This window comes from Scyliorhinus canicula, chromosome 2 (assembly GCF_902713615.1).
Source record: "Scyliorhinus canicula chromosome 2, sScyCan1.1, whole genome shotgun sequence".
NCBI lineage: Eukaryota > Metazoa > Chordata > Chondrichthyes > Carcharhiniformes > Scyliorhinidae > Scyliorhinus > Scyliorhinus canicula.
The window spans coordinates 18,602,910-18,626,820 of record NC_052147.1 but is presented as its reverse complement, the minus strand read 5'-3'; the positions used below and the strand labels follow the sequence as shown (position 1 = coordinate 18,626,820).

At 43.9% G+C, this 23,911-nt stretch overlaps 1 protein-coding gene across 2 annotated transcripts in view; it reads left to right on the top strand.

Annotated features, from left to right (window-relative positions):
• Positions 1 to 23,911, top strand: part of LOC119951298 (prospero homeobox protein 1-like) — a 75,005-nt gene that overhangs the window by 41,101 nt on the left and 9,993 nt on the right. For both annotated transcript variants that reach the window (XM_038774377.1, XM_038774387.1), the window contains 2 exons: positions 5,965 to 6,072; positions 17,602 to 17,796. In XM_038774377.1, coding sequence (XP_038630305.1) covers positions 5,965 to 6,072; positions 17,602 to 17,796 — 303 coding nt within the window. The remainder of the gene's footprint in view (positions 1 to 5,964; positions 6,073 to 17,601; positions 17,797 to 23,911) is intronic.

The window sequence follows — 23,911 nt, the reverse complement described above, 5'->3', positions numbered from 1 at the left end:
ATTCCATGCTGCTAAAACAACTCCCAGCAAACTCCTGTTCCGTCAACTAATTATGACATTTCACGATGCACATACCAAATTACTTGATGTGCTTCCAGGAGAACACAACTATTGGGGTGAACAAACTTTTCTTTCAATGGGACAGTGCCCTTTATAGATTCTTCTCATCCACCTTGATCTCCACTTCCACCAACATTGTTCCCTACCACAGCCATCTACCACTCTCCATCCCAAGTGTTGCGGACAGAAAACAAAGGCAATGAAACATGAAGAGATGGGAAAGAAGTGCAACTTGATACAGAAACCCATTAAGTGAATTATGTCCTCAAACAAAATTGGACTGTCTTTTGTTTTCTTGCTTGCTTAATATGTAAAGAGGTCTTTTTAATTAAGGCGGGCTGGGGAATTGTAAATGATTGGAGTGCATTGATTTAAATAAGGCTTAATAATACTCCAGGAAAGCTGAGTACCTGCGAGCCTTTCATTGCCACTCGCTGCGCCAGGCCCACTGTTCCAGAGAGTTTCTGATGTTAATGCATGCAATATCCACTACCTCCCAGCTGCAAACATCCTCTTACATGCTTGATCACAATAAAGTGAATGTCTCTTCATTTTAAAAGGCAAGTATGCCTTTCAAATTATAATTTCAGTTGTAGTCTGCAGCGTTTATACTAAGGGCCACAAACTGGTTGGGTAGGTTGCAATCTGACATGCCTATCTTATGTTATTCAAATGATGTGAGAGCAGCCAGTTTACTTGAGTGTTCAGCAAGTAAGGTGCACAGGGAGTGTGACTGCGGTGGTCACAGGTGTAACCAGCAAACACTAGAGCATCCTTTAGCGTTTTTCAGGTAAAGTTCCAATATGCAGTCAAAAGTGAAATAGATGGGTAGTGGAGAAGCAAGTGCAGAGAAATTAAGACTTGATAAAGGCAGACACTGCAGATGATGAAATATGCAAAATGGACAAGGAGCATTTTTCCTGATGTACAGCACACATATATACTATGGGGGGAATTTCCCACCGACTGCATTTTCCGTTCCCGCCGAAGTAATGGGAGTTTTGAATGGCTCACCACATTTTCCAGCCCAGTCCCTCCATGACGGGGCCATCAAATTCAGCCCTATATGTGTATGTATGTGTGAGAGAGAGAACACATACTGGCAGAACATCTTTTACAAGCTCCGAGCACTGCAATTTAAACTGCTGATTTGTCAGCATTTTGTGGTGCAGAGCACTCCAATTGACTGTCATTGAGAATCCTCTATTAAGAGTTTACTGTTGCAAAGCGTTAGCAGTGCTTACTGCTTATTGGCATGACACCCTTCTGACATCACCAGCATGTGAACATTTGAGCATTTCTAATATCGATTTGCAGAAACGAGTAAAATGCACCCGCCACGTGAGATCTCGATATGACACAAAACAGCTTGTGCCCAACTCCCTTAATTGTCTGATGTTTACAGTGTCCTCCATACTTCCTTCCTCTTGACCCAAAAAATTAGCACCAGCTGTCCTTTGACTAAGCTGCAAGTTTTATAATATTGTGATAGAAGTCTGCAGCATCTGGGTGGGGCAGCCATTTAGCTCCGTATGAAGAAGTGAAAGTGCCCTCTCATAGCTGGCAGTAAGTGCAAACTTCGTGGCTATCACTATTTGGAGTGAGGGTTACTCTTTTTTTTAAAGATGTGACCCTAATTTGATGCAACACTTCTTGCATTACCACACTTCACAATTACTCCAACTGCAAAATGCTTTGCGACGTCCTGAGGCTGTGAATTAAGTCAACATAAGGCGAATAAACCGGATGCGTTCAAGAGGAATTTGGCTAAACACATGACGCAGAAAGGAATAGAAGGTTATCCTGATAGGCGGAGATTAGCAGGAGGCTTTTGTGGAGCATAAACGCCAGCATAGATCAGTTGGTCCAAAGGGCCTGTCCCTATGCTGCATATTTTTAAAAATGTAATAAACACAAGTTATTTCTTACCCCTAAAAATAAAAACAGCATCAATAGGTGAACATCTTTATTTCAAACTGCTCCAGCTCTGGAGATCTGCCCAACAGATCCAGGGCAGACAATTGAGTTCCCCAAGTTTCTGTCCGTTGATTTTAATGGATGTGATGGAATTTGTCCAGCCTGTTTTCCTAGCATGACCAGGCTCATTTTTATGGGGGGGGGGGAAACACTCATTCAGAAAATTGGCCCACATCTTGAATGGGTTCTCAGCCTGTGTCACCCATCACCGTTGAAAACCTCACCCCTAGAATTTCCCTGGTTTGATGGCTCTGTCGAAAGCTTCTAAATGGAAATGAATCTTCAAACTAGAGTGCAAAACAGCGGCCTTGAGTTCGACACCAGACTCTAAGTTTTAGCACTCGCACCCAAGAGAGCCTAAAGATGGCTACCGAGGGTCCAATGGAAAGTAAAGAAATCTGACAGTTTTCCATTTTCCAGCCACTATTGTGTCTCGCGTTTGAAAGTACGATGAGAAAAGAACTTAGCAAAAATATTCTTTTGGAAGAAGAGGGAAAATACAACACCTGAGCGAGCTTGAATGTTAAGGTTCCCAGCCAAAACATGTATTAAGTTAAACACTGGGCACCGTGCCAAACTCTTTTTGCTGTTCCACAAACTTGCTTGTGCATATGATTAAGATTGGCATCCTTCCATCTATGAGAAATGAGGGGAATACAGCCTTAGAACTTTGGTGAGGTCAAATGAGACAAGAGAGTGGAGCTAAGGCTACACCATAAGAGCTTAATGACTGGCAGAGCAGGCTCAAGGGGCTGAATGGCCTTCTTCTGCTTCCATTTCTTATATTGCATATTCTGTCAAGCCCCCTCAGAATCTTAAATGTTAAATCTTAAATAAGATCATCTCTTATTCTTTTAAGCTCCAATGATTATAAGCCCAACCTACACAACCTGTTCTCTTAAAACAACCCCTTCATCCCAGAAATCAATTGAGTGAACCTCCTCAGAATTACCTCCAAAGTAAGAAGAGCATATCCTTCCTTAAATAAGTAAATCAAAACAGTGTGCTATACTCTAGGTGCAGTCTCACTCACCAACACCCTGTTTAGTTGTAGTAAGACTTCCTAACTTTTATATTCATCAACCGTTGCAATGAAGGCAAAAGATCCATTTGTCTTCCTAATGACTTGATGTACCTGGGTGTAAATGTTTTTGCGATTCATGTACAAGGATATTCAGATCCTTCTGTACAGCAACATTCTGCAGTATCTCTCCATTTAAATCATCTTCTGCTTTTATTCTTCATCTCACATTTTTCCACATTATACTCCATCTTCCAGTTTTTTTGGCCACCCATTTAACTCCTGTCTATCCCTTTGCAATCTCTTTGGGCAGAATTCCCCATTTTGAGATTAAATGTGGTGACGGGTGGCCCCCAAGGTGCCTGTCCCTCTGACCAGAATGGTGGGAACCTCATTAATTATACCCTTAAGTCAAAGCCCTTTGACTTTCCTGGTGGGCTAGAAGCTGAATTGTCCTTGCACCCTCAGCTGCTGAATATGAAGATCCTGGCGCCATATTTAAATACCAGTCCAGCACACTCCTATCACTTTCTCCAGCCATCTGTCTTCGGCAGACCATGCAGGATATCAGGAATGCAAAGGGAAAAATCTAGCAGCCTCAAGCAGAAGGCTATTCCTCAATTCAACCACCTTCCCCCGAGCCCATCACCTACGAGGTGCCCATGCTTCACTTGGGCCTCTACCTTGCCGATGGAGTCTTTGGGCATGATTCAACTAAAAGGGAACAAAGTCTCATAGCATGCACGCATAGCTACATGTTTCCCGGCTGTACAGTGCTACTCAGGTTAAATAAGGGGCCTCAGTGGGGAGGCTGCACATAGCCCCATTTTCTACATTAACCCCTCAGTTTAGAGAGAGATAGGGACATGTCCCGATCTCTGAGGCCCCCAACGCAATACTCGACATCCCCGCCAGTCCCAACGTACATGGCTTTGCCGCACCCTTCCAACACCTACCCTGGGCACCCCTGGCCCAATCGCCAGCATACAAATGCCAGAGGGGCAGCACGGTGGCCTAGTGGTTAGCACAACCGCCTCACGGCGCTGAGGTCCCAGGTTCGATCCCGGCTCTGGGTCACTGTCCGTGTGGAGTTTGCACGTTCTCCCCGTGTCTGCGTGGGTTTCGCCCCCACAACCCAAAAATGTGCAGAGTAGGTGGATTGGCCACGCTAAATTGCCCCTTAATTGGAAAAAATAATTGGCTAATCTAAATTTAAAAAAAAAAAACATGAAAAAAAAAACAAATGCCAGCCTGGCACCTTAGTGCCCATGCGTGCTGGTAGTGCCACCTGGGCAGTGCCGGGCTGGAACTCTGCCCAAAGTGTGTGCGTGGGTTTCCTCCGGGTGCTCCGGTTTCCTCCCACAGTCCAAAGATGTGCGGGTTAGGTGGATTGGCCATGATAAAATTGCCCGTAGTGTCCAAAAAAGTAAGGTTAAGGGGGAGTTGTTGGGTTACGGGTATAGGGTGGATATGTGAGTTTGAGTAGGGTGATCATTGCTCGGCACAACATCGAGGGCCGAAAGGCCTGTTCTGTGCTGTACTGTTCTAAAAAAATCTAAAAGTATATGAACCTGGGGCCTCCAATCCATTGGGAGACTTCCATGAGTGCCATTCATTCTGGTGACCATTTGTGGGGACCAGTGCTGAACAGCGCTCAGCTGAGGTCTCCAAGGCGAAGGGGATAGATCCCAGCACCTTGGTCACCTCGGGAATCTGCACATTAAAGTGAGACTAGCTGGTTGCTTTAATGTGCACAGTTGCTAAAGAGCAATCCTGCTCACAATGAGTGAGATTTATATTGCAATGCCTCGCGTCATCGCGTTAAATCTCAGTAGGCATTGTGAACCGGGTAGCTCCTGGGAGTGGGGTCTCCCGGCTTTTATCGGCCATGCTGTGCCACAGCAAGCTGCTTTTTGGTCATTGGATTGCGCTCTTCATCCATCCCCTTCTGGTAAACAATGAGGTAGTCCCTTTGATCTTCTTGTTTGTGAGCTTCTCATGCAGGCTTGTCGGGGTCCAGTGTTCCTCGCCTCAGTCTTCCCTCTGCCTTCCACTGTTCATCTTTTTCATCCACTTCCTTGACCCACTGCCTACTATCATGAACCCTCGCCCTATTCCTCCTCTTTGCACAGCCCTCCTTCCACTTTGCCCCCTTGTCTTTATCAGGCCAGCACCTTCACGGCAACCCTCCTCACCTCAAAGGCTCTTGCCAACTGGGAACCGTCCTGTCCATGTAAATTGTTAGCAATCGGGTTTGATGCTGACGTGATTTCCTGCTGGCGTGACGCACGATTGGAAGGCCTAACAGGACACCGGCAGGCAGCTGTTTTAATGAGAATTCATGAGATGTAAATTAATGGAAATAGTATTTGCGCTACCTGCCAGCGGGATGACCAACCCGCCATTGGGAGACTTTCAATGTTGGTTTGTGCTGGCGAGTTTGATTTTTTTTAAGTTCGCACCTGATTTCCCATACCTGCCCACCACCCAACCCAGCAAATCAAGAATAGCTCTTTCTAAACTTCCAGACCATTGCCATTTGAACAGGACAAGGCAACACATAAAAAATATATAATTCCACGCAAAACTGAGTTTCTTGGTCCAGACTGTTCAATTTCCGGGCGCCACATATTACTCTCTGGACACTCCCGGCACATTAAGGAGGTATATAATTTTCTTTTTATTCTCACATTGCGAAGAAAATGGGTTATGTATAAAAACACATTTTATAATGTATTACCTTGACAATGTATCTTAAAAATTCATCTAATGTGGCATTTATTTAAGTGGTAAAATAGTTAATTACTAAATGTTATTCTCTGGTTTGGCTGTCATGGATCAGGGTCATTTAATGTTTCACAGCAGAGTTGACCATCCTGGTATGTCCTTCCTTAACCAGTCTTCACATTCAGGAGGGACTAACACCAAATCACCTGAAGAAAGCCAAATTGATGTTCTTTTATACCCGTTACCCCAGCTCAGCCACGCTGAAAACATACTTCCCTGATATTAAGGTAAGCAAAATAAAATTACAACTTATTCTCTGGTCAATAACAGGTGTGGGACACACAGCAAGTGTGTCTTATAGACTTGTGTGACTGTTAAAGTGTTAAGAAACACGAGGAGTGTATTGTGGAGAAAGGATGTTTCACAGAAAGGGTACATGTGGATGCATGTTAGGGAATGCACGTAAAGTGGTGCAATAGACTGGAGCATCCATGTATGGTTTTTTGATGGTTTGCAACCCAGGTTGAAACCTATTGGCTGGAGACTGGCAGGAAATTGACAGGGACATTGCTACTATTCTCACACTGACAAATGGCAAAAGGCAGCAGTGATGGGGCTTCGTGAGAACAGGGTCCCCCCCCCCCCCCCCCCCAAAGGATTTGGATAAAGGAGAAGTTATGAGAAAGGTATGAGAGTCAGCACTGTTGCTTCACAGCGCCAGGGACCCGGGATCGATTCCCCGCTTGGGTCACTGTCTGTGCGGAGTCTGCACGTTCTCCCTGTGTCTGCGTGTGTTTCCTCCGGCTGCTCCGGTTTCCTCCCACAGTCCAAATATGTGTGGATTAGGTGGATTGGTCACGCTAAATTGCCCCTCAGTCCAAATGTTAGGTGGGGTTGCTGGGTTACGGGGATAGGGTGGAAGTGTGGGCTTGGGTATGGTGCTCTTTCAGGGGCCGGTGCAGACTCGATGGGCTGAATGGCCTCCTTCTGCACTGTAAATTCTATGACTATGACAGGAAATGGGCAGTCCTATGGATCATTGAGAACAGCCTTGAATTTCGTGACTAAATATTAGAAATTATTTTTTAACAAAATAACTGCACCAACTATTTGATCTTGTTGGTCTTTTCCTTTTTGCTTCCTGTTTGTGATTGTGAACCCTCTTTTCCTGCATCACTGATCCCCGAGGTCACTGCTAGGTCATTTAGTGAACTCACTTCCCTTCCTGATTCCTGCAATTCAGCGTGAGAGAATCTTCAAGAACAATGGGAAACTAATCCCGGGTGTCTGACTGAATTCCATCATGGCTGTTTACTTCTCTACTTCTTTATATCATGAAGAATATTTCAGTGTCTATAGGAACACTTTACTTAAAGAAGTTTTTGAAGTCTGAATCACTGCTTTCCCATTCTCTCTCTTTTTTTTTTAAAGAGGCAGGTGTTACTCCCTCGTGATTGCAAACAAAGGTTACATCGGAAGGGGATGGGGAGTTGGATTTTAAAAATAAATTTAGAGTACCCAATTCTTTTTTTCCAATTAAGGGGCAATTTAGCATGGCCAATCCACATAATCCGAACTTTTTGGGATTGTGGGGGTGAGACCGACGCAGACACTGAGAACATGCAAACTCCACACTGACAGTGACACAGGGCCGGGATCGAACCAATGTCCTCAGTGCCGTGAGGCAGAAGTGCTAACCACTGCGCCGCCGTACCTCCCTGCTTTCCCATTCTCACTATATATTCTGATACAATTGTCCAACCTAGAGAGTGCTCGCTGAGGGATCTAAACTAAGCTGCTTTAGCATCGCGGATCAGAGTTCTCAGCATAGGAACAGGATATCATTCAGTCACTTGAGCTTGTTGTTTCATTAAATTAGATCATGACTGAGCTGTATCCTTGCTCTATGGACCCTACCTTGGTTTCATATCCCATTGCACAGAATCTCTACAGTGAAGAAGGCCATTCAGCCCATCAAGTCTGCACCGGCTCTCCAAAAGAACATTCTTTTATTTCAAAATATTTTTATTGGTATTTCAAGTAACAGTTACAGAAAAAACAAGAAAAAAGAGCTGGGTTCCACATGTAGAGACTAAAAGAGCTTCCTATCTTGTTCCACTCTCCTGCCTTGTCCCCGGATCCTTGCACATTCTTTCTTTTCAGATAGCAATCCAATTCTTTTTTGATTACCTCGATCGAACAGCCTCCCCCACCCTCTCAGGAAGTTTGTCCCAGACTCCAAACATTCTCTGGGTGATGATTCATCATAGATTTTTACAGTGAAGGAGGCCATTCGGCCCATCGAGTCTGCACCGGCTCTTGGAAAGAGCACCCTACCCAAGGTTAACATCTCCACCGTATCCCCATAACCCAGTAATCCCACCCAACACTAAGGGCAATTTTGGACACTAAGGGAAATTTATCATGGCCAATCCACCTAACCTGCACATCTTTGGACTGTGGGAGGAAACTGGAGTACCCGGAGGAAACCCACGCACACACGGGGAGGATGTGCAGACTCCGCACAGTCACCCAAGCCGGAATCGAACCTGGGACCCTGGAGCTGTGAAGCAATTGTGCTATCCACAATTCTACCGTGATGCCCATGTCATCACTTTTCCCAAATAATTTGAACCTGTGCCCTCTAGTTCTTGATGATCTCTTCAGTGAGAACAGTTCCTCACTATTTACCCTGACAATACACCTCAGGATTTTAATTATCTCCATCAAGTCACCGTTCAGCCTTCTTTTTTCCAGGGAACAGTCCCAAACTCTCCAATCTATCTTCATAATCATCAGAATCAGTCTTGTGAATTTTCTCTCTAGTGTCTTCACATCCTTCCTCAAGTTTTGCACCTAGAACTGGACGCAGTACTCCGGATGAGGCCGAACTAGAGTCTCATACAATTTGCAGCTCCAGGGTTTTGTAAAGGTAATGACAGGATGATAAATTCTCACATCGAACACAGAAACGGGTCATTCGGCCCAGCTGGTCTATGACAGTGCTTCTGCTCCACAGAAGCCTCTTCCCAACTCTCTTCATTTAACCCCATCAGGGTAATCTACAATCAACAGGATAGCTGAAATTTTAATTTGGGAATTGCGCTGAGTGGTAAAGGGTTGAAGTTTTAAATAGCAAAGGCTTCAGTTGAGAGGACAGGAGCTGACAGCTGAACGGGCAATCAAATCAGAGGGTGATCAGTGACCCGAGCAAAACTCATCCCTTAATCTCCTGAGAGTATCTCCCAGGAAAGACACAGACCTGCTCACTCACCCATGAATATGATGTTTTCTCTGAAGTGTATGGCTGTATTCGCACTCTTCAGCTATTATTTAATCCTGTGTGAGAGGTCAGACAGCCAACCTCTTCTCAGGGTGACGGTATCTTTACAAATACACAAGATCAAAGCCTGGAGACTCTCCCTCTTACATTTCTTTCTCTTCCCCTTAACCTGTGTGTTGAATAGTCCTGTCTCTGGTTGGAGCATCCCTACATGTCAGCAGTCTGAGGAATAACGACTAAAGCCAATCAGGCCTGCTCCAGCGGACTAACCACCTTGATTCGGTTTTAATTTCTTCGTATCTTGGGTGAAATTGTTCATCAATCAAGGCGAATGATGCCAATACCAGGAGCACCAGAGCTGAAAGTTCCCCAATTCATCCATATCTGCCCAGAATCCGATTCAAACGCTCCTAGTTTGGTAGAACTTCAGGCACTTGTAGTTCAGTGCGTCAGTGTCAGAAGACCAATTATATAATCTAGGCTGCCACTCCAGTGCCAGTACTGAGGGAGTGCTGTGCTATCAAAGATAAGATGTTAAACCGAGGCATCATCTGGACTCCCACTTTGGCATAAAAGATTCTGTGCCACTATTTCAAAAATAAGCAGGGCAGAATGCACTGGCCACTATTTATCCTTCAACCAGTCGAAACATTAGCTCCCTTCTCTCTCCACAGATGCTGTCAGATCTGCTAAAATTGTCCAGTGTTTTCTGTTTTTGTTTCAGATTCCAGCATCCACAGTAATTTGCTTTTTATCATTAAAATAGATGATCCAGTCAGTTATCTGTTACTATTGGTGGGACTTTTTGTGAAAGTTAACTGCATGTTTTCTACAACAGTGACTGCGTTTTAAAAAGTGAGCTATATCAATATAAATTTTTTGATACCACCAGTTTCCTATAGCCTGCCAGCCGCTCAGGAACTGGCTCTTCAATAACATCGCATGAGCAGAGATTCTGAATTCGCTACCTGTTACATTTTCCAAACTAAACTTGAAAAGTCATTAGAGATAACCGGGTGAGATTTCTTTTGTTCGTTGAATTGTTTTAATTACAATTTGCTGGTGAGTCAGCCCCATGTGTCAGCATTGTAGCGCTTATGAAGGTATTTTGGCTTCACATCACAAGCTTGCTGACTCTCTGAAACGGATTAGCAGGCCATAAAGGAACCAGTTGCTCTGACGGAAAAGTGCAAGACACCCGAGAATTGCCAGTCCACACTGCCAGCACAGTTACAAGTTGTTACTTTGATGAGCAGCAGTTGATATTGGGAGAACTACACAGCAGCAGTCAATGCAACCCACTCAACAGGCATGCAGCCCCTTCAATTCTAGACTATAGATTCCTGTCATAGCATCCTAATAACAGGGCAGCGTGGTGTCAGAGTGGTTAGCACTGCTGCGGCGCCAAGGACCCAGGTTCGATCCTGGCCCTGGGTCACTATTCGTGTTGAGTTTGTACATTCTCCCAGTGTCTACATGGGTCTCACCCCACCACCCAAAGATTTGCAGGGTAGGTGGATTGGCCACACTCCTTTATTGGGGGAAGAAAAAAAGAATTGGGCACTGTTGTATTATGTACTTTGGGATGACACAGGTTGCAACTCGATGCAGCTGTGACCAAAAGATACTCCAGACTTTGAAGTAAGTTCAATGTGATTTATTGAATCATTAGCACAGTTCTTTATGAGTTTGACTCTCCTGCTAATCTTGCTATAGTAACTCAGTCTAACTAACCAGTCTGCTCTAAGCCACGTGGTGGGTGTGATGCGTCTAATCAGCCCGTGTCCTACTCTCTAAGTGTCGCCTATGGAAAGAGACAGAGCATGTGTGCCCTGTTCTATATGGGTTGTGTAATGCCCCCTTGTGGTAGTGTCACCTCTGGTTATCTTGACTGCCCATTGGCCGTGTCCTATTCTATGTGTTCATTAGCTGTATGTCTGCATGTCATGACGTCTCTGGTGCTCCCTCTAGTGTTTACTTAGTCATAGTGTATTTACATTAACCCCTTGTGTATTTACACTGATGCATATCACCACAGGCACTTTAAATTTAATTTAAAAAAAAAAATAGCATCCTATGAAAAACTCGGGTATAGCATTCCTTAGATTCAGAGTTTTTGTTATTTTTTAAAAATCATTTATGGGATGTGGGCGTTGCTGGTTAGGCCAGCATTTATTACCCATCCTTAGTTGCCCTCAGAAGGTGGTGGTGAGTTGCCTTGAAACGCTGCAGTCCCATGAGGTGTAGGTGCACCCACCGTGCTGTTAGGTAGGGAGTTCTAGGATTTTGACCCAGCGACAGTCAAGGAACGGCACTATATTTCCAAGTATGGATAGAGAGTGACTTGGAGGGGAAATGCCAGGTGGTGTTTCCATGTATCTGCTGATTTGATTTGATTTTTTGTCACATGCACCGAAGTACAGTGAAAAGTATTTTTCTGTGGCCGAGGGAACGGACACAGTACGTCCATAGTAGACAAAGAGCACTTGTCCTTCTAGATGGTACTGGTTGTGGGTTTGGAAGGTGCTGTCTGAGGAACCTTGACGAGTTACTGCAGTGCATTTTGTAGATGGTACACACAGTTGCCACTGTTCGTCAGTGGTAGAGGGTTTGAATGTTTGCAGAAGGAGGAGCAATCCAGCAGGCTGCTTTATCCTGGATGGTGTCAAGCTTCTTGAATGTTGTTGGAGCAGCACTCATCCAGGCAAGTGGAGAGTATTCCATTACACTCCTGACTTGTGCCTTGTAGATGGTGTACAGGCTATGGGAGGGTCAGGAGGTGAGTCACACGCTGTAGGATTCCTAACCTTTGACCTGCTCTGGTAGCCACCGTATTAATGTGGCTAGTCCAGTTCAGTTTCTGACCAATGGTAACCCCCAGATGTTGATTGTGAGGGATTCAATGATGGGAATGCCATTGAATATCAAGGGGCGATGGTTAGATACTCTCTTGTAGGAAATGCTCATTGCCTGGCACTTGTGTGGCACAAATGTAACTTGCCACTTGTCAGCCAAACCTGGATATTGTCCAGGTTTTGCTGCATTTAGACATGGACTGCATCATTATCTGAGGAATCGCGAATGGTGCTGAACATTGTGCAGTCATATGCAAACATCCCCACTTCTGACTTTATGATGGAAGGTCATTGACGAAGCAGCTGAAAATGGTTGGGCCTAGCATATTATCCTGCATGGGTTTAAGTAGGGTGCCCTTTCCAAGGGCCAGTGCAGACCCTATGGGCCAAATGGCCTCCTTCTGCACTGTAAATTCCATGATCTATAATAGCACTGTTGATGACTCCTTCCATCACTTGGCTGATGATGGAGAGTAGACTGATAGGACGGTAATTGCTACCTCTCCTGGGTCTGTCTGTCAGTGAGACAGGACATACCCAGGAATGTTGATTGTCTGTAAGGTATGATTCTGTGAGTATGACATGGATTGCTTCCATCAGGCTGTTGCTTGACTTGTCCGAGATAGCTCTCCCAACTTTGGCACAAGCCCCAGATGTTAGAGTTAGTAAGGAGGACTTTGTTAGGTTTGCTATTGTCGTTTCCGGTTCCTGCGTCGATGCTGGGTGGTCCGTCCAGTTTCATTCCTTTGTTGTCCTTGTACAACTGAGTCAACCACATTGCTGTGGGTCTGGATTCACATGTAGGCCGGACCATGTAAGGATGGCAGATTTCCTTCCCGAAAGGACATTTGCAAACCAGATGGTTTTTACGACAATCAGCAATGGTTTCATGCTCGTCTTCAGACTTTTAATTCCAGATACTTAATTGAGTTTACATTTCATTACCTGCCATGATGGGTTTCGAACCAGGATCCCAAAATCATTACCTGGATCTCTGGATTACTAGTCCAGCGACAATACTACTACACCACCACCTCCCCCTGAAACCTGCCCCTACCCATCATTCAGCTGGGATAGGGTAATGGTAATTGGGGATTAAACACGAAAGAAGAGTGAGGAATTATTCTCTTGACTATCACCACCACCACAGATATCACATTGGTGGATCTTGCTGGGAGCAAAATGACTGCCCTGTTTGCTTATTGAACATCGGTCAGAACTGCACATGAAGTGGATCAAGATGTTTCTGTGCCATAATTTTCCTCTGAGAACTCTCTCTGCTGCATCAATTCAGAACCTGAGCAAAAAGAATCTACGCTGATATTCCAGTGCCCGGATGAAACATTAAACTGAGGTCCTGTCTGCTCACTCAATTGGACATAAACGATCCCAACCAACTATTTTGAAGTTCTCCCCTCTGTTCTCGTCAATATTTAATCCAAAACAATATCATTAACGTAGTCTATTTGGTCATTTCCACTTTGCTGTTTGTGTGTAAATTGGCTGTTGCATTTCTGACATTACAAAGTGACTTTACTTCAAAAGCCCTTCACCGATTGTAAAGCACCTTTGGACCATCCTGAGGTCATGAAAGAGCTCTTGAGAAATGAAAGTCTTTCTTTTTGATGCGCTACTTGACGTGACACCAAATGTTTCAGATGAGGAAACTAATAGATTAATTTTCTGAATTAGTCCAAGTAACATTAGAAAGTCCTGCATTTATATTGCACCTTTCACAATTTCAGCGTGTAATAAAGTGCTTTACAAGCCAATTAAATTGTTTTGTAGTTACTGTTGCATTGTAGGAAATGTGTCAGCCAATATGACCACAGCAAGGACCCACAAACAGCAATGTGATAACAATCGGATAATCTGTTTCACTGATGTTGGTTGAGAGACGATTGTTTACCAGGACACTGAGGGTCACTCCTTTGCTCTTAGAATTACATGGTATTTACAGCACAGATACTGACCATTCAGCCCAAATCGTCAGTGCTGATATTTATGCTCCACATGAGCCTCCTCGCACTTTACCTAATCTCGTCCTATCTGAATATCCTTCTCTTTCTATCTCATATACTCCACTTGAGAGGGCAGACTTGACTTCACTTTAATGCCTTGGCTAAAAGATATCACCGCTGACAGTACAGCTCTCCCTCAGTATGATGCTGCATCATTTTTTATGCTCAAGTTTTTATGTTCAAGTCTCTGGAGTTGGAGTTTAACTCGCAATCTTCTAACTCTGAGACAAGAATGCTACCAACTGAGCTACAGCTGATATCACTAGCAATGCTACAACTGGCCAGCGTACCACTGTGTAAGGCAGGGTGAGAGAAGTCAGGGTTCCAGGAAACAAGCAGGATTGGACTTGTCTGTGATGCCTTCCACAGTTTGGTAGCAGGCTACAATCAGTGTCCCGAATCACATGCAGATTACAAAGTGTGAGAAGAACCTTTTGCAATTGGAAAATGTCAATTAAGTTCTGCTTATATTTGAAAACAAAATGGAGGGAAATCACCAAAAAGCAAAGAATGTTTACAATTCATCCTAACCCGAGATTTAACTAAAAACAAAGTGATTTTGTGCCTTTTGATTCTGAAGTTCTCAGACAGCCACCGTTCTCTGTCAAGTTATTTCAGGCAGCAGCACCAATATCTTTTGCCTATGAAGCCCTCAACCATCAGCACTCACATTTTTGTGGGCCCCAGACTAGAGATATTTGTGTTGCTTTCTGAAACGAGTAATGCTGATGAGGTGGGTGTAATACCCACAACCTGTGTTGCAGGTGGGAAGTTGTTCAGAATTAAGTTGTCATCTTGTGCCTTTGGATTTATATGTGTGCTTTTTTTGATATCTTGCAAAGAGCCTGAAGTTAGGCTGTTTCCACGGTATTAATAGTAAACAATTAATTTATGTTAAGATGATGCCCCTATGGGGGTAAATGCAATTCACAATGAATTAAATCCACTTAACGCACTGTTCATGAAATGAAATGAAATGAAAATCGCTTATTGTCACAAGTAGGCTTCGAATGAAGTTACTGTGAAAAGCCCCTAGTCGCCACATTCCGGCGCCTGTCCGGGGAGGCTGGTACGGGAATTGAACCCGTGCTGCTGGCCTGCTTGGTCTGCTTTCAAAGCCAGCTCTTTAGCCCTGTGCTAAACCAGCCCAGAGAATGCTGTTTAGTTCAAATCCACACAAAGCAGCTGGAGAATTGGTATTTTTCACACGCCACAATTATTTGCGGCAGCGAGGTTTTCTGAGGCTTTCCAGAAGCATTCACAGTAACAGTAGCATTGATGTGTTGGAATAACTTTATCCACAGGAGTCCAATGGTAATGGGGTGGGTGGAGGAAAAAGAAATGGGTAGCTGACTGGGTAGCCACATTTTGGACAGCGGTAATCAATTTGATTGCCTGCTCACTGGCTAATACACCAATATGATCAGATGCAGAACTGGAAGGTTCACAGCTTAAAAGGGTAATTCTCTAGCTTCTTGTCCGGAGAAAAGGAAATAGTTAAAGCTGTATTGATATCCTAAACTTGGAATCCTTCTAAGCCAATTCAAAGGCAGGTTCATAGTCATCCATGTTGATCTGGGAGTAAAGTTTCATATAGGCCAGATTGAGTAGACACCAAATTTGTTTCCTTGTAGGAAACTTTCAACCAGTAATCATGGCCATATTTCCTTTTACTAATGCCACTATTTTATTTTGAGACCCTTTTATAAACAGAGTTAAAATGCTCAACCTGCCTGTCATTCATAAATTATTCATCCACACCTACTAGTTGCATAACGACGAACAGTACCGTACCTTCAGGGCAGGAAACTTGGTGTCCTTACCTGATCTGGCCTATGCATATTTGGCTCTTAACTACTTCCTTGCGTGTCTGAGCAAGTATCAGTTATACCAAACTGCCGAACCCCATGGACTGCAGAGGCTCAAGAAGGCAGCCCTTTACGACCTTCTCAGGACAATGAGGGATGGACAATAAATGCTGGCCTTGCCCACACCCTGAGAATGACTATTATATGAAGAGGACTAAGGGTGGTGTGTTTTGCTTTTTTAAAATGTTACAATTATGTTATAACACACTTCGTAAAATTTGATTCCGTGCTAAAGTGTTGTGTGTAAAAACAAGCCAGCTTGTTGGTTTACCACTCACGTCAATAGAGGGTTCATCAATCTACTTTCTGGAAAACTGGAGGGACACCTGTGATAACGCTTGTGAGATTACAACACTCGGGATTCAGAGGGTTTCATTCTTATGAAATCGCGTGTTACACTATTGTATAAATATCAGACAGTAAAGGTTAACTCCTGCTCATAGGGAATGTGGAGTCTGTGAATGGCGATGCGAGAGGCACTGAACCCAAGAGAATTTAATTTATTATTAGTTTACTCAATGTACCTTTGGGAGTGTAGAGATAAATGAGGCTGTAACTTCAGTCTGCGTCAATTGGTAGTTCTAAATCAGTGCGATGAAAAGGAATTTCACATTGCGAACTGGTGTACCAGGAAAGAGGCAGAGATGCAAAATTATGTGAACTCTGAACATTGCTCTCCCCCTTGAACTTTGTCCTTGTGCGAATGGTCTCAGATACTTAAATGGGGCCATCAGAAAACAAGCATTTGCTTTCCACATCTCCAGTGACTGTTCTTGAAACCTAGGAGAAATTCAATACCTGACACTTTGGGGTTGTAACAGTTTCCTCTTTTATATACCAGTGTGCCAGTGGTGACAAGTGTACTGGGTGTGACTGATGGCACAATATCACTATAGAAGTGCCCAAGTCGCCTCTCTAAAGCTCTGATGCAACATTAATTTGTGCTGATTTTAACCTATTGGAGTTTAGACTGCCCTCCAAAGCTGCTCACCCTCAGCTCAGAGTCCAAGCAGATCTACTTGATTCCCGCACTGTGCATTTACCCACAGAATCTGTATGGAAACCAAGCAACAAATGGGAGGAGGATTGTAATCCGAGACTACATGTAGCATCTACGTACATGCTGCAATACAATGATATATTAAAATACAATTGCATTAGTTGAAAATCTCATGTGACATTGGTAAGGTGAGTCAGAGAATATGATATTGATCACAATATTTCAAACAAAGTGTTACAGGCAGTGCAACATAGGGTGTGCTGGATATGAAAAAGGCCTTAAATATATTTCAGATGGATAATATATAATTCATCATGTATGAGATCATTACCTAGATGTACAATTCAAGAAAGTTTATTTGATACTGTATTTTGTAATAATAATCTTTATTGTCACAAGTAGGCTTACATTAACACTGCAATGAAGTTACTGTGAAAAGCCCCTCGTCGCCACACTCCGGCGAATGTTCGGGTACACTGAAGGAGAATTCAGAATGTCCAATTCACCTAACAGCACGTCTTTTGGGATTTGTGGGAGGAAACCGGAGCACCCGGTAGAAACCCACGCAGACATGGGGAGAACGTGCAGACTCTGCACAGATAGTGACCCAAGCCGAGAATTGAATCTGGGACCCTGGAGCTGTGAAGCAACAGTACTAACCACTGTGCCATCATCTCATATATTTCTTTTATAAATTCAATAACTTTTAAAAATTAAAAATGTATTGTGTGATGCAGAGGCAGACCCAGATATAATAACCAGTTCCCTTGTAATCTGTTCCACCTCCAGTTTAACAGATGCATCACATCTCAACTCATCAAATGGTTCAGCAATTTTCGAGAGTTTTACTACATCCAGATGGAGAAGTTTGCCCGACAGGCAGTCAACGATGGCACAACCAACGCTAATGACCTTAAAGTCACGAGAGACTCTGAACTTTACCGTGCACTCAATGTGCACTATAACAAAGCCAATGATTTTCAGGTCAGTCATTTGCATCCCACTTTGAAGACATCTGTGTATATTTATATTTATTTGAAGATTGTGTTACATTCTACTGGCTCAAGTTCGCGAGCACACAATGCATTTACCCACAGAGCCATCATAGAAACCCAGTAATTCATTGGTAAAGGATAATAATTTTATTAACAAGGTTACTTGATGTCTGAGCAAAGGAACAGGCCATTTGGCTTTAGCTTTTCACTAATGCTTCCCCGTGTGGCTGCAATCCCACTTCCCCTCTTCATTCACTTCATACTTATTTTCAAGCGACTATCTAACCCTCTCTTTTAAGAACTTGAGGATTCTGTATCAACGAATATCTGGCCGAACGGACTTTCTATTTCTAATCAAGTTGAGTGCAAGATTTTTTTTTCTCATTTTTTTTATGATTACGTTAAATGTGTTACCATCTCCCCAACCAGTTATCACTGTTGACCTTACTATAACATCTAATAATCCTGAGAATCTTTATTCGGCCACTGAATTAATCTTCTCATCTGATAAATTCTCCATCACTGTGGCCACTCCTCCCTGGTAATCTGGCGAGTCTGCCCTGCACCTTTTTTTAAAAAACCAACCTAAAATGGCATGGTGGAGGTCTTGTGATGTAGTGGTAGTGTCCCCACCTATGGATCAGAAGCTCTACGTTCAAGACCCAAGACCCCCTTCAGGACTTGATAGCCACAGAAGGTGTGTTCATAGCATGGCTAACAGGTTGATTTTCAGCCTGCAAATCCTTCCAATACCTCTGGTGCTAGGTAGTTAAGAGCACAGGAAAGTTTGGTCAGTCTCCAGCAAGCATACAGCATTGGTTTAACAATGGCACTTTGTATGATTTCCCACTCCTTTTCTCCCCCCCCTCGGACAGGCAAACGGAAAAGTTATCGCTCCACCCCTCCTCTCCACTTTTCAAGTCAAGTGTCCAATTGCAAGGCATCCCTCCTCCCCCAAATCTCATTGTCCATTGCTAGACTTGCGTTCGTTGTGCTTTTCTCTGGTATCAGGCCTATCAAAGGTAACTCACTCACTATGATATACTCATCAAGCAAGTGTGGGAATCGGAAGTCACGCGATCACACTAAAACAACTGGGGATTAAGTGATGTACACGCCTGAGTGAGACTGAAATTTGGATTGGCGCAGGATGCTGAGAAATGATTCTGTGCATTCTTACAGTGGGAAGATTGCAGGCAGAGATTAGCAGTGTTTGCTTTAACTCGACGCTAAGACATTCCATTCCCAGGCACTGCTTTGTAAAGAACAGAGACTGGGTATAAAACTGGACTTCATAGCACCAGTTGTTTGGACACTGCGCTTGGGGACTAAAATGGCATCTGATGAGCATGCACACACTTTGCTGGGTGACATCTTGGTGAGAGGTTTAGTGTGATGCTACGATGCAGAGCACACAGATCATTAAATCAGTGAGCGTGCAATGCTGATTTGACACCAGCTGTGCCATTTTGGAGCTCAATACACCAGCCAACATAATCACTTAACCTAAACAGCTGAGGGTGAATGAAGTAGCAGGACTTCCCCACCCCACCGCTCCTGTTTAAAGAGATCATCAACTATATGCATCATTACTAGTTGATTTATTCTAACTGGTGCTACAATTGTTTGTGTTTGGCAATCTCTATAGGGAGTTGAGTGGCAGGCGCTGATGGGCTTTTTCCTGACTACAAGACTCGTGTACAAACCATTGTTCTGAGACATGGGTTCAGTAGTCAGCATTTCTTTTGGAATATATCCTGACATGGAGAATGACAGAAACTGCACAGATTGGGACAAGCTGCTGGAAGGTGGAGGAGGTGGTGGGACGCACGGTTCTCAGCAGGAGGCAAATATCGGTTAGGGTGTGCAGGGAGGAATTCTCCACCTGAACCTAAGTGAGGAACAATGTGTGAGACACCAAAACATTAAGAAAGATGCCTTCACTAAAATTTGCCCCAATTACAGCCTCAGGGCGCAGTGAGGACGGCATTGCCAGTGGCTGGGGTGTCTATGGCAATTAATTTTTATGAGTCTGGGGATCCTTCCAGGGTTGAAACTGGAGATATTTGTTACACTTTGCCGTCTGTTGTCCACTGTTCTGTAAGGGTAGTCACTGAGGCTCTGTTGAAGGAGCAGTTATTACATTTAATGACACGTGGCAGCTCAGTTCTGTAGTGGTAGTGGTTTGTACACGAGTCTTGTAGTCAGGAAAAAGCCCATCAGCACTGTTCTGAAGAAGAGCAGGGGAGTTTTCCTACGCCATATTTATCTCTTAATCAATATCACAAATACAGATTATTATCGCATTTCATTTTGTGAGAGCTTGCAGAGCAATAAGTTAACCCTACCGGACATCAATCTGTACTTCAACGACAGTCCCCAGGTATTGACTGATTGGTGCTTGTGGAAGCTGAGACATCAGCCATCAGATGTTGTATCATGGCTGGGTCCGCAAGGTATGAATGGAGTAAGCCACCGCTAGATGCTGGAAAGGATGGCCCAAAGGTCGGCGCAAAGCCTTGTACCAAGTTGTTGCTCACTATCTCCAAGTTCCTTAACACTGAAGGGGTGGGCAGCATAGTAGCACAGTGGTTAGCACTGCTGCCTCACGGCGCCGAAGTCACAGGTTCGATCCTGGCTCTGGGTCACTGTCCGTGTGGAGTTTGCACATTCTCCCCGTGTTTGCGAAGGTTTCGCCCCCACAACCCAAAGATAGGCAGAGTAGGTGGATTGGCCAGGCTAAATTGCCCCTTAATTGGAAAAAATGAATTGGGTACTCTAAATTTATTTTTAAAAAAACACTGAAGGGCCGCCACCATGGTGCAGCGGTTAGCGCTGTTGTTTCAAGACGTGAAGACCCAGGTTCGATCCCGGCCCCGGGTGACTCTCCGTGTGGATAAGAAATGCATGCTTACATTGTCTGCAGCTTGTAAATCGGAAGGGTTTGTGAGATGAAGAGGAAATGGGGTGTGAAAAGGAAGATTAGTAATGAGGATACTGTCATCTTTGGTCTCAATATCATCAGCTCTCGGCTCAGTAACGACCATACCAATAATGGAAAACACTTCTGGGTTAGGACTTCAGACAACTGCCACTTTCGGAATGTTTCCTGTGCCTGGTTGTGTGCTTGTGCACCATTTCTTCCTGCAGGGGAGAGGAGAGTGTGTCAGACAATCTGAGTGATATGGCTGTCATAGCTGAATAGTTGGCAGGGCGTGCAAGTTGTGAGGTGTGGATCTGAGGTTTCCACAGTGTGAAGTGTGTGATGGTAAGGTGAAGATATGAATGTTAGACATTAGTCCTGTGCTGTACTTTTCTTTGTTCGGGACTGTTGGTAAATGAATCACGTTTTAAAAAAATATATATTCTTGGGATGTGAGTGTCATTGGTAAGGCAAGCATTTATTGTCCACTCTTAATTGTTTTTAAGTAGGTGATAGTGGTGAGCTGCCTTCTTGAACTGCTGCAGTCCATGTGGGTTAGGTATATCTGCAGTGCCATTAGGGAGGGAGTTCAGGATTTTCACCCAGTGACATCGACAGTGAAGGAACTGTGATATAGTTCCAAGATAACACGATTTGTGACTTGAAGTGGAATTAGCAAGTGGTTTGATGAATTCAACAGTATCTGAGGCTACTGGTACAGTTGGTGGAACATGGCATTTGAAGATGGATTCACTGCCTTTGATCACTTGTATGAGGTTGTAGGACTTATTGCGGTACTGTGTCCCAAGTACTTGTGGCTTGACACGACATTGATCTCTATGGCTACTTGCTGCCCCTGCCTATTGATCCTGTCTGGAGGGCCCTTTGCAAATACAGAACATCTCTCTTCCTCTCCATCAAGGCCACCAGTATAGCACCTAAATTTCTTGGAGACCAATCTCTCCTTTTCTGCACTGTTTCCCAAGACTGATTCATTTCCGACACAACTCCTGGCACCTGCAGCAACCACATGCGTTTTCCTAAATAAAGGTGAGGCAAGTTTTAAATGGTGCTAAGGTTTTATGATTTTGACTCCCCTTCAGAAGCATGTGGCCAATCAACAATTCAACACTTGCTACAAGCAGAAATGTTTCAAACAATCAGACAGCCTGCATTTCAATCAATGGGCATGGGTTAATTGCACATCACAATCACCATGCCCATTTTTGGGCTCTTCATTTCAATCCCCAGTAACACTTCAAGCAATTAATATGTTGGAACTTCGAAAGGGGATTAAGCTATTGAACACAAGAACATAACTAGGAGCAGGAGTAGGCCATATGGCCTCTCGAGCCTGCTCCGCCATTCAATGCGATCATGGCTGATCTTTCATGGACTCAGCTCCACTTTCCGGCCCGAACACCATAATCCTTAATCCCTTTTATTCTTCAAAAAACTATCTTTATCTTAAAAATATTTAATGAAGGAGCCTCAACTGTTTCACTGGGCAAGGAATTCCATAGATTCACAACCCTTTGGGTGAAGAAGTTCCTCCTAAACTCAGTCCTAAATCTATTGCCGTTTATTTTGAGGCTATGCCCCCTAGTTCTGCTTTCACTCGCCAGTGGAAACAACCTGCCCGCATCTATCCTATCTATTCCCTTCATAATTTTATAAGTTTCTATAAGATCCCTCCCGCATCCTTCTAAATTCCAACGAGTGCAGTCCCAGTCTACTCAACCTCTCCTTGTAATCCAACCCCTTCAGCTCTGGGATTAACCTAGTGAATCCCCTCTGCACACTCCAGCGGCAGTATGTCCTTTCTCAGGTAAGGAGACCAAAACCGAACACGATACTCCAGGTGTGGCCTCACTAACACTGTATACAATTGCAGCATAACCTCCCTAGTCTTAAGCTCCATCCCTCTAGCAATGAAGGACAAAACTCCATTCGCCTTCTTAATCACCTGTTGCACCTGTAAACCAACTTTTTGCGACTCATGCACTAGCACACCCAGGTCTCTCTGCACAGCAGCATGTTTTAACATTTTATCATTTAAATAATAATCCCTTTTGCTGTATTTCTACCAAAACGGATAACCTCACATTTGGCAACATTGTATTCCATCTGCCGGACCCTAGCCCATTCACTTAACCTATCCAAATCCCTCTGCAGACTTCTGGTATCCTCTGCACTTTTTGCTTTACCACTCATCTTCGTGTCGTCTGCAAACTTGGACACATTGCACTTGGTCCCCAACTCCAACTAGGGGCTTTTCACAGTAACTTCATTTGAATCCTACTTGTGACAATAAGTGATTTTCATTTTCAAATCATCTATGTAAATTGTGAACAATTCTGGGACCAACACTGATCCCCAAGGGACACCACTAGCTACTGATTGCCAACCAGAGAAACACCCATTAATCCCCACTCTTTGCTTTCTATTAATTAACTAATCCTCTATCCATGCTACTATTTTACCTTAATGCCATGCATCTTTATCTTATGCAGCAACCTTTTGTGTGGCACCTTGTCAAAAGCTTTCTGGAAATCCAGATATACCACATCCATTGTCTCCCCATTATCTACCGCACTGGTAATGTCCTAAAAAAATTCCACTAAATTAGTTAGGCACGACCTGCCCTTTATGAACCCATGCTGCGCCTGCCCAATGGGACAATTTCCATCCAGATGCCTCGCTATTTCTTCCTCGATGATGCATTCCAGCATCCTCTCTACTACCGAAGTTAAGCTAACTGGCCTATAATTACCCGCTTTCTGCCTACCTCCTTTTTTAAACAGTGGTGTCATATTTGCCAATTTCCAATCCGTCGGGACCACCCCAGACTGTAGTGATTTTTTGGTAAATTATCACTAGTGCATTTGCAATTTTCCCCAGCCATCTCTTTTAGCACTCTGGGATGCATTCTATCAGGGCCAGGAGACTTGTCTACCTTTAACCCCATTAGCTTGCCTATCACTACCTCTTTAGTGATAACAATCATCTCAAGGTCCTCACCTGTCATAGTCTCATTTCCATCAGTCACTGGCATGTTATTTGTGTCTTCCACTGTGAAGACCGACCCAAAAAACCTGTTCAGTTCCTCAGCCATTTCCTCATCTCCCATTATTAAATCTCCCTTCTCATCCTCTAAAGGACCAATATTTATCTTAGCCAC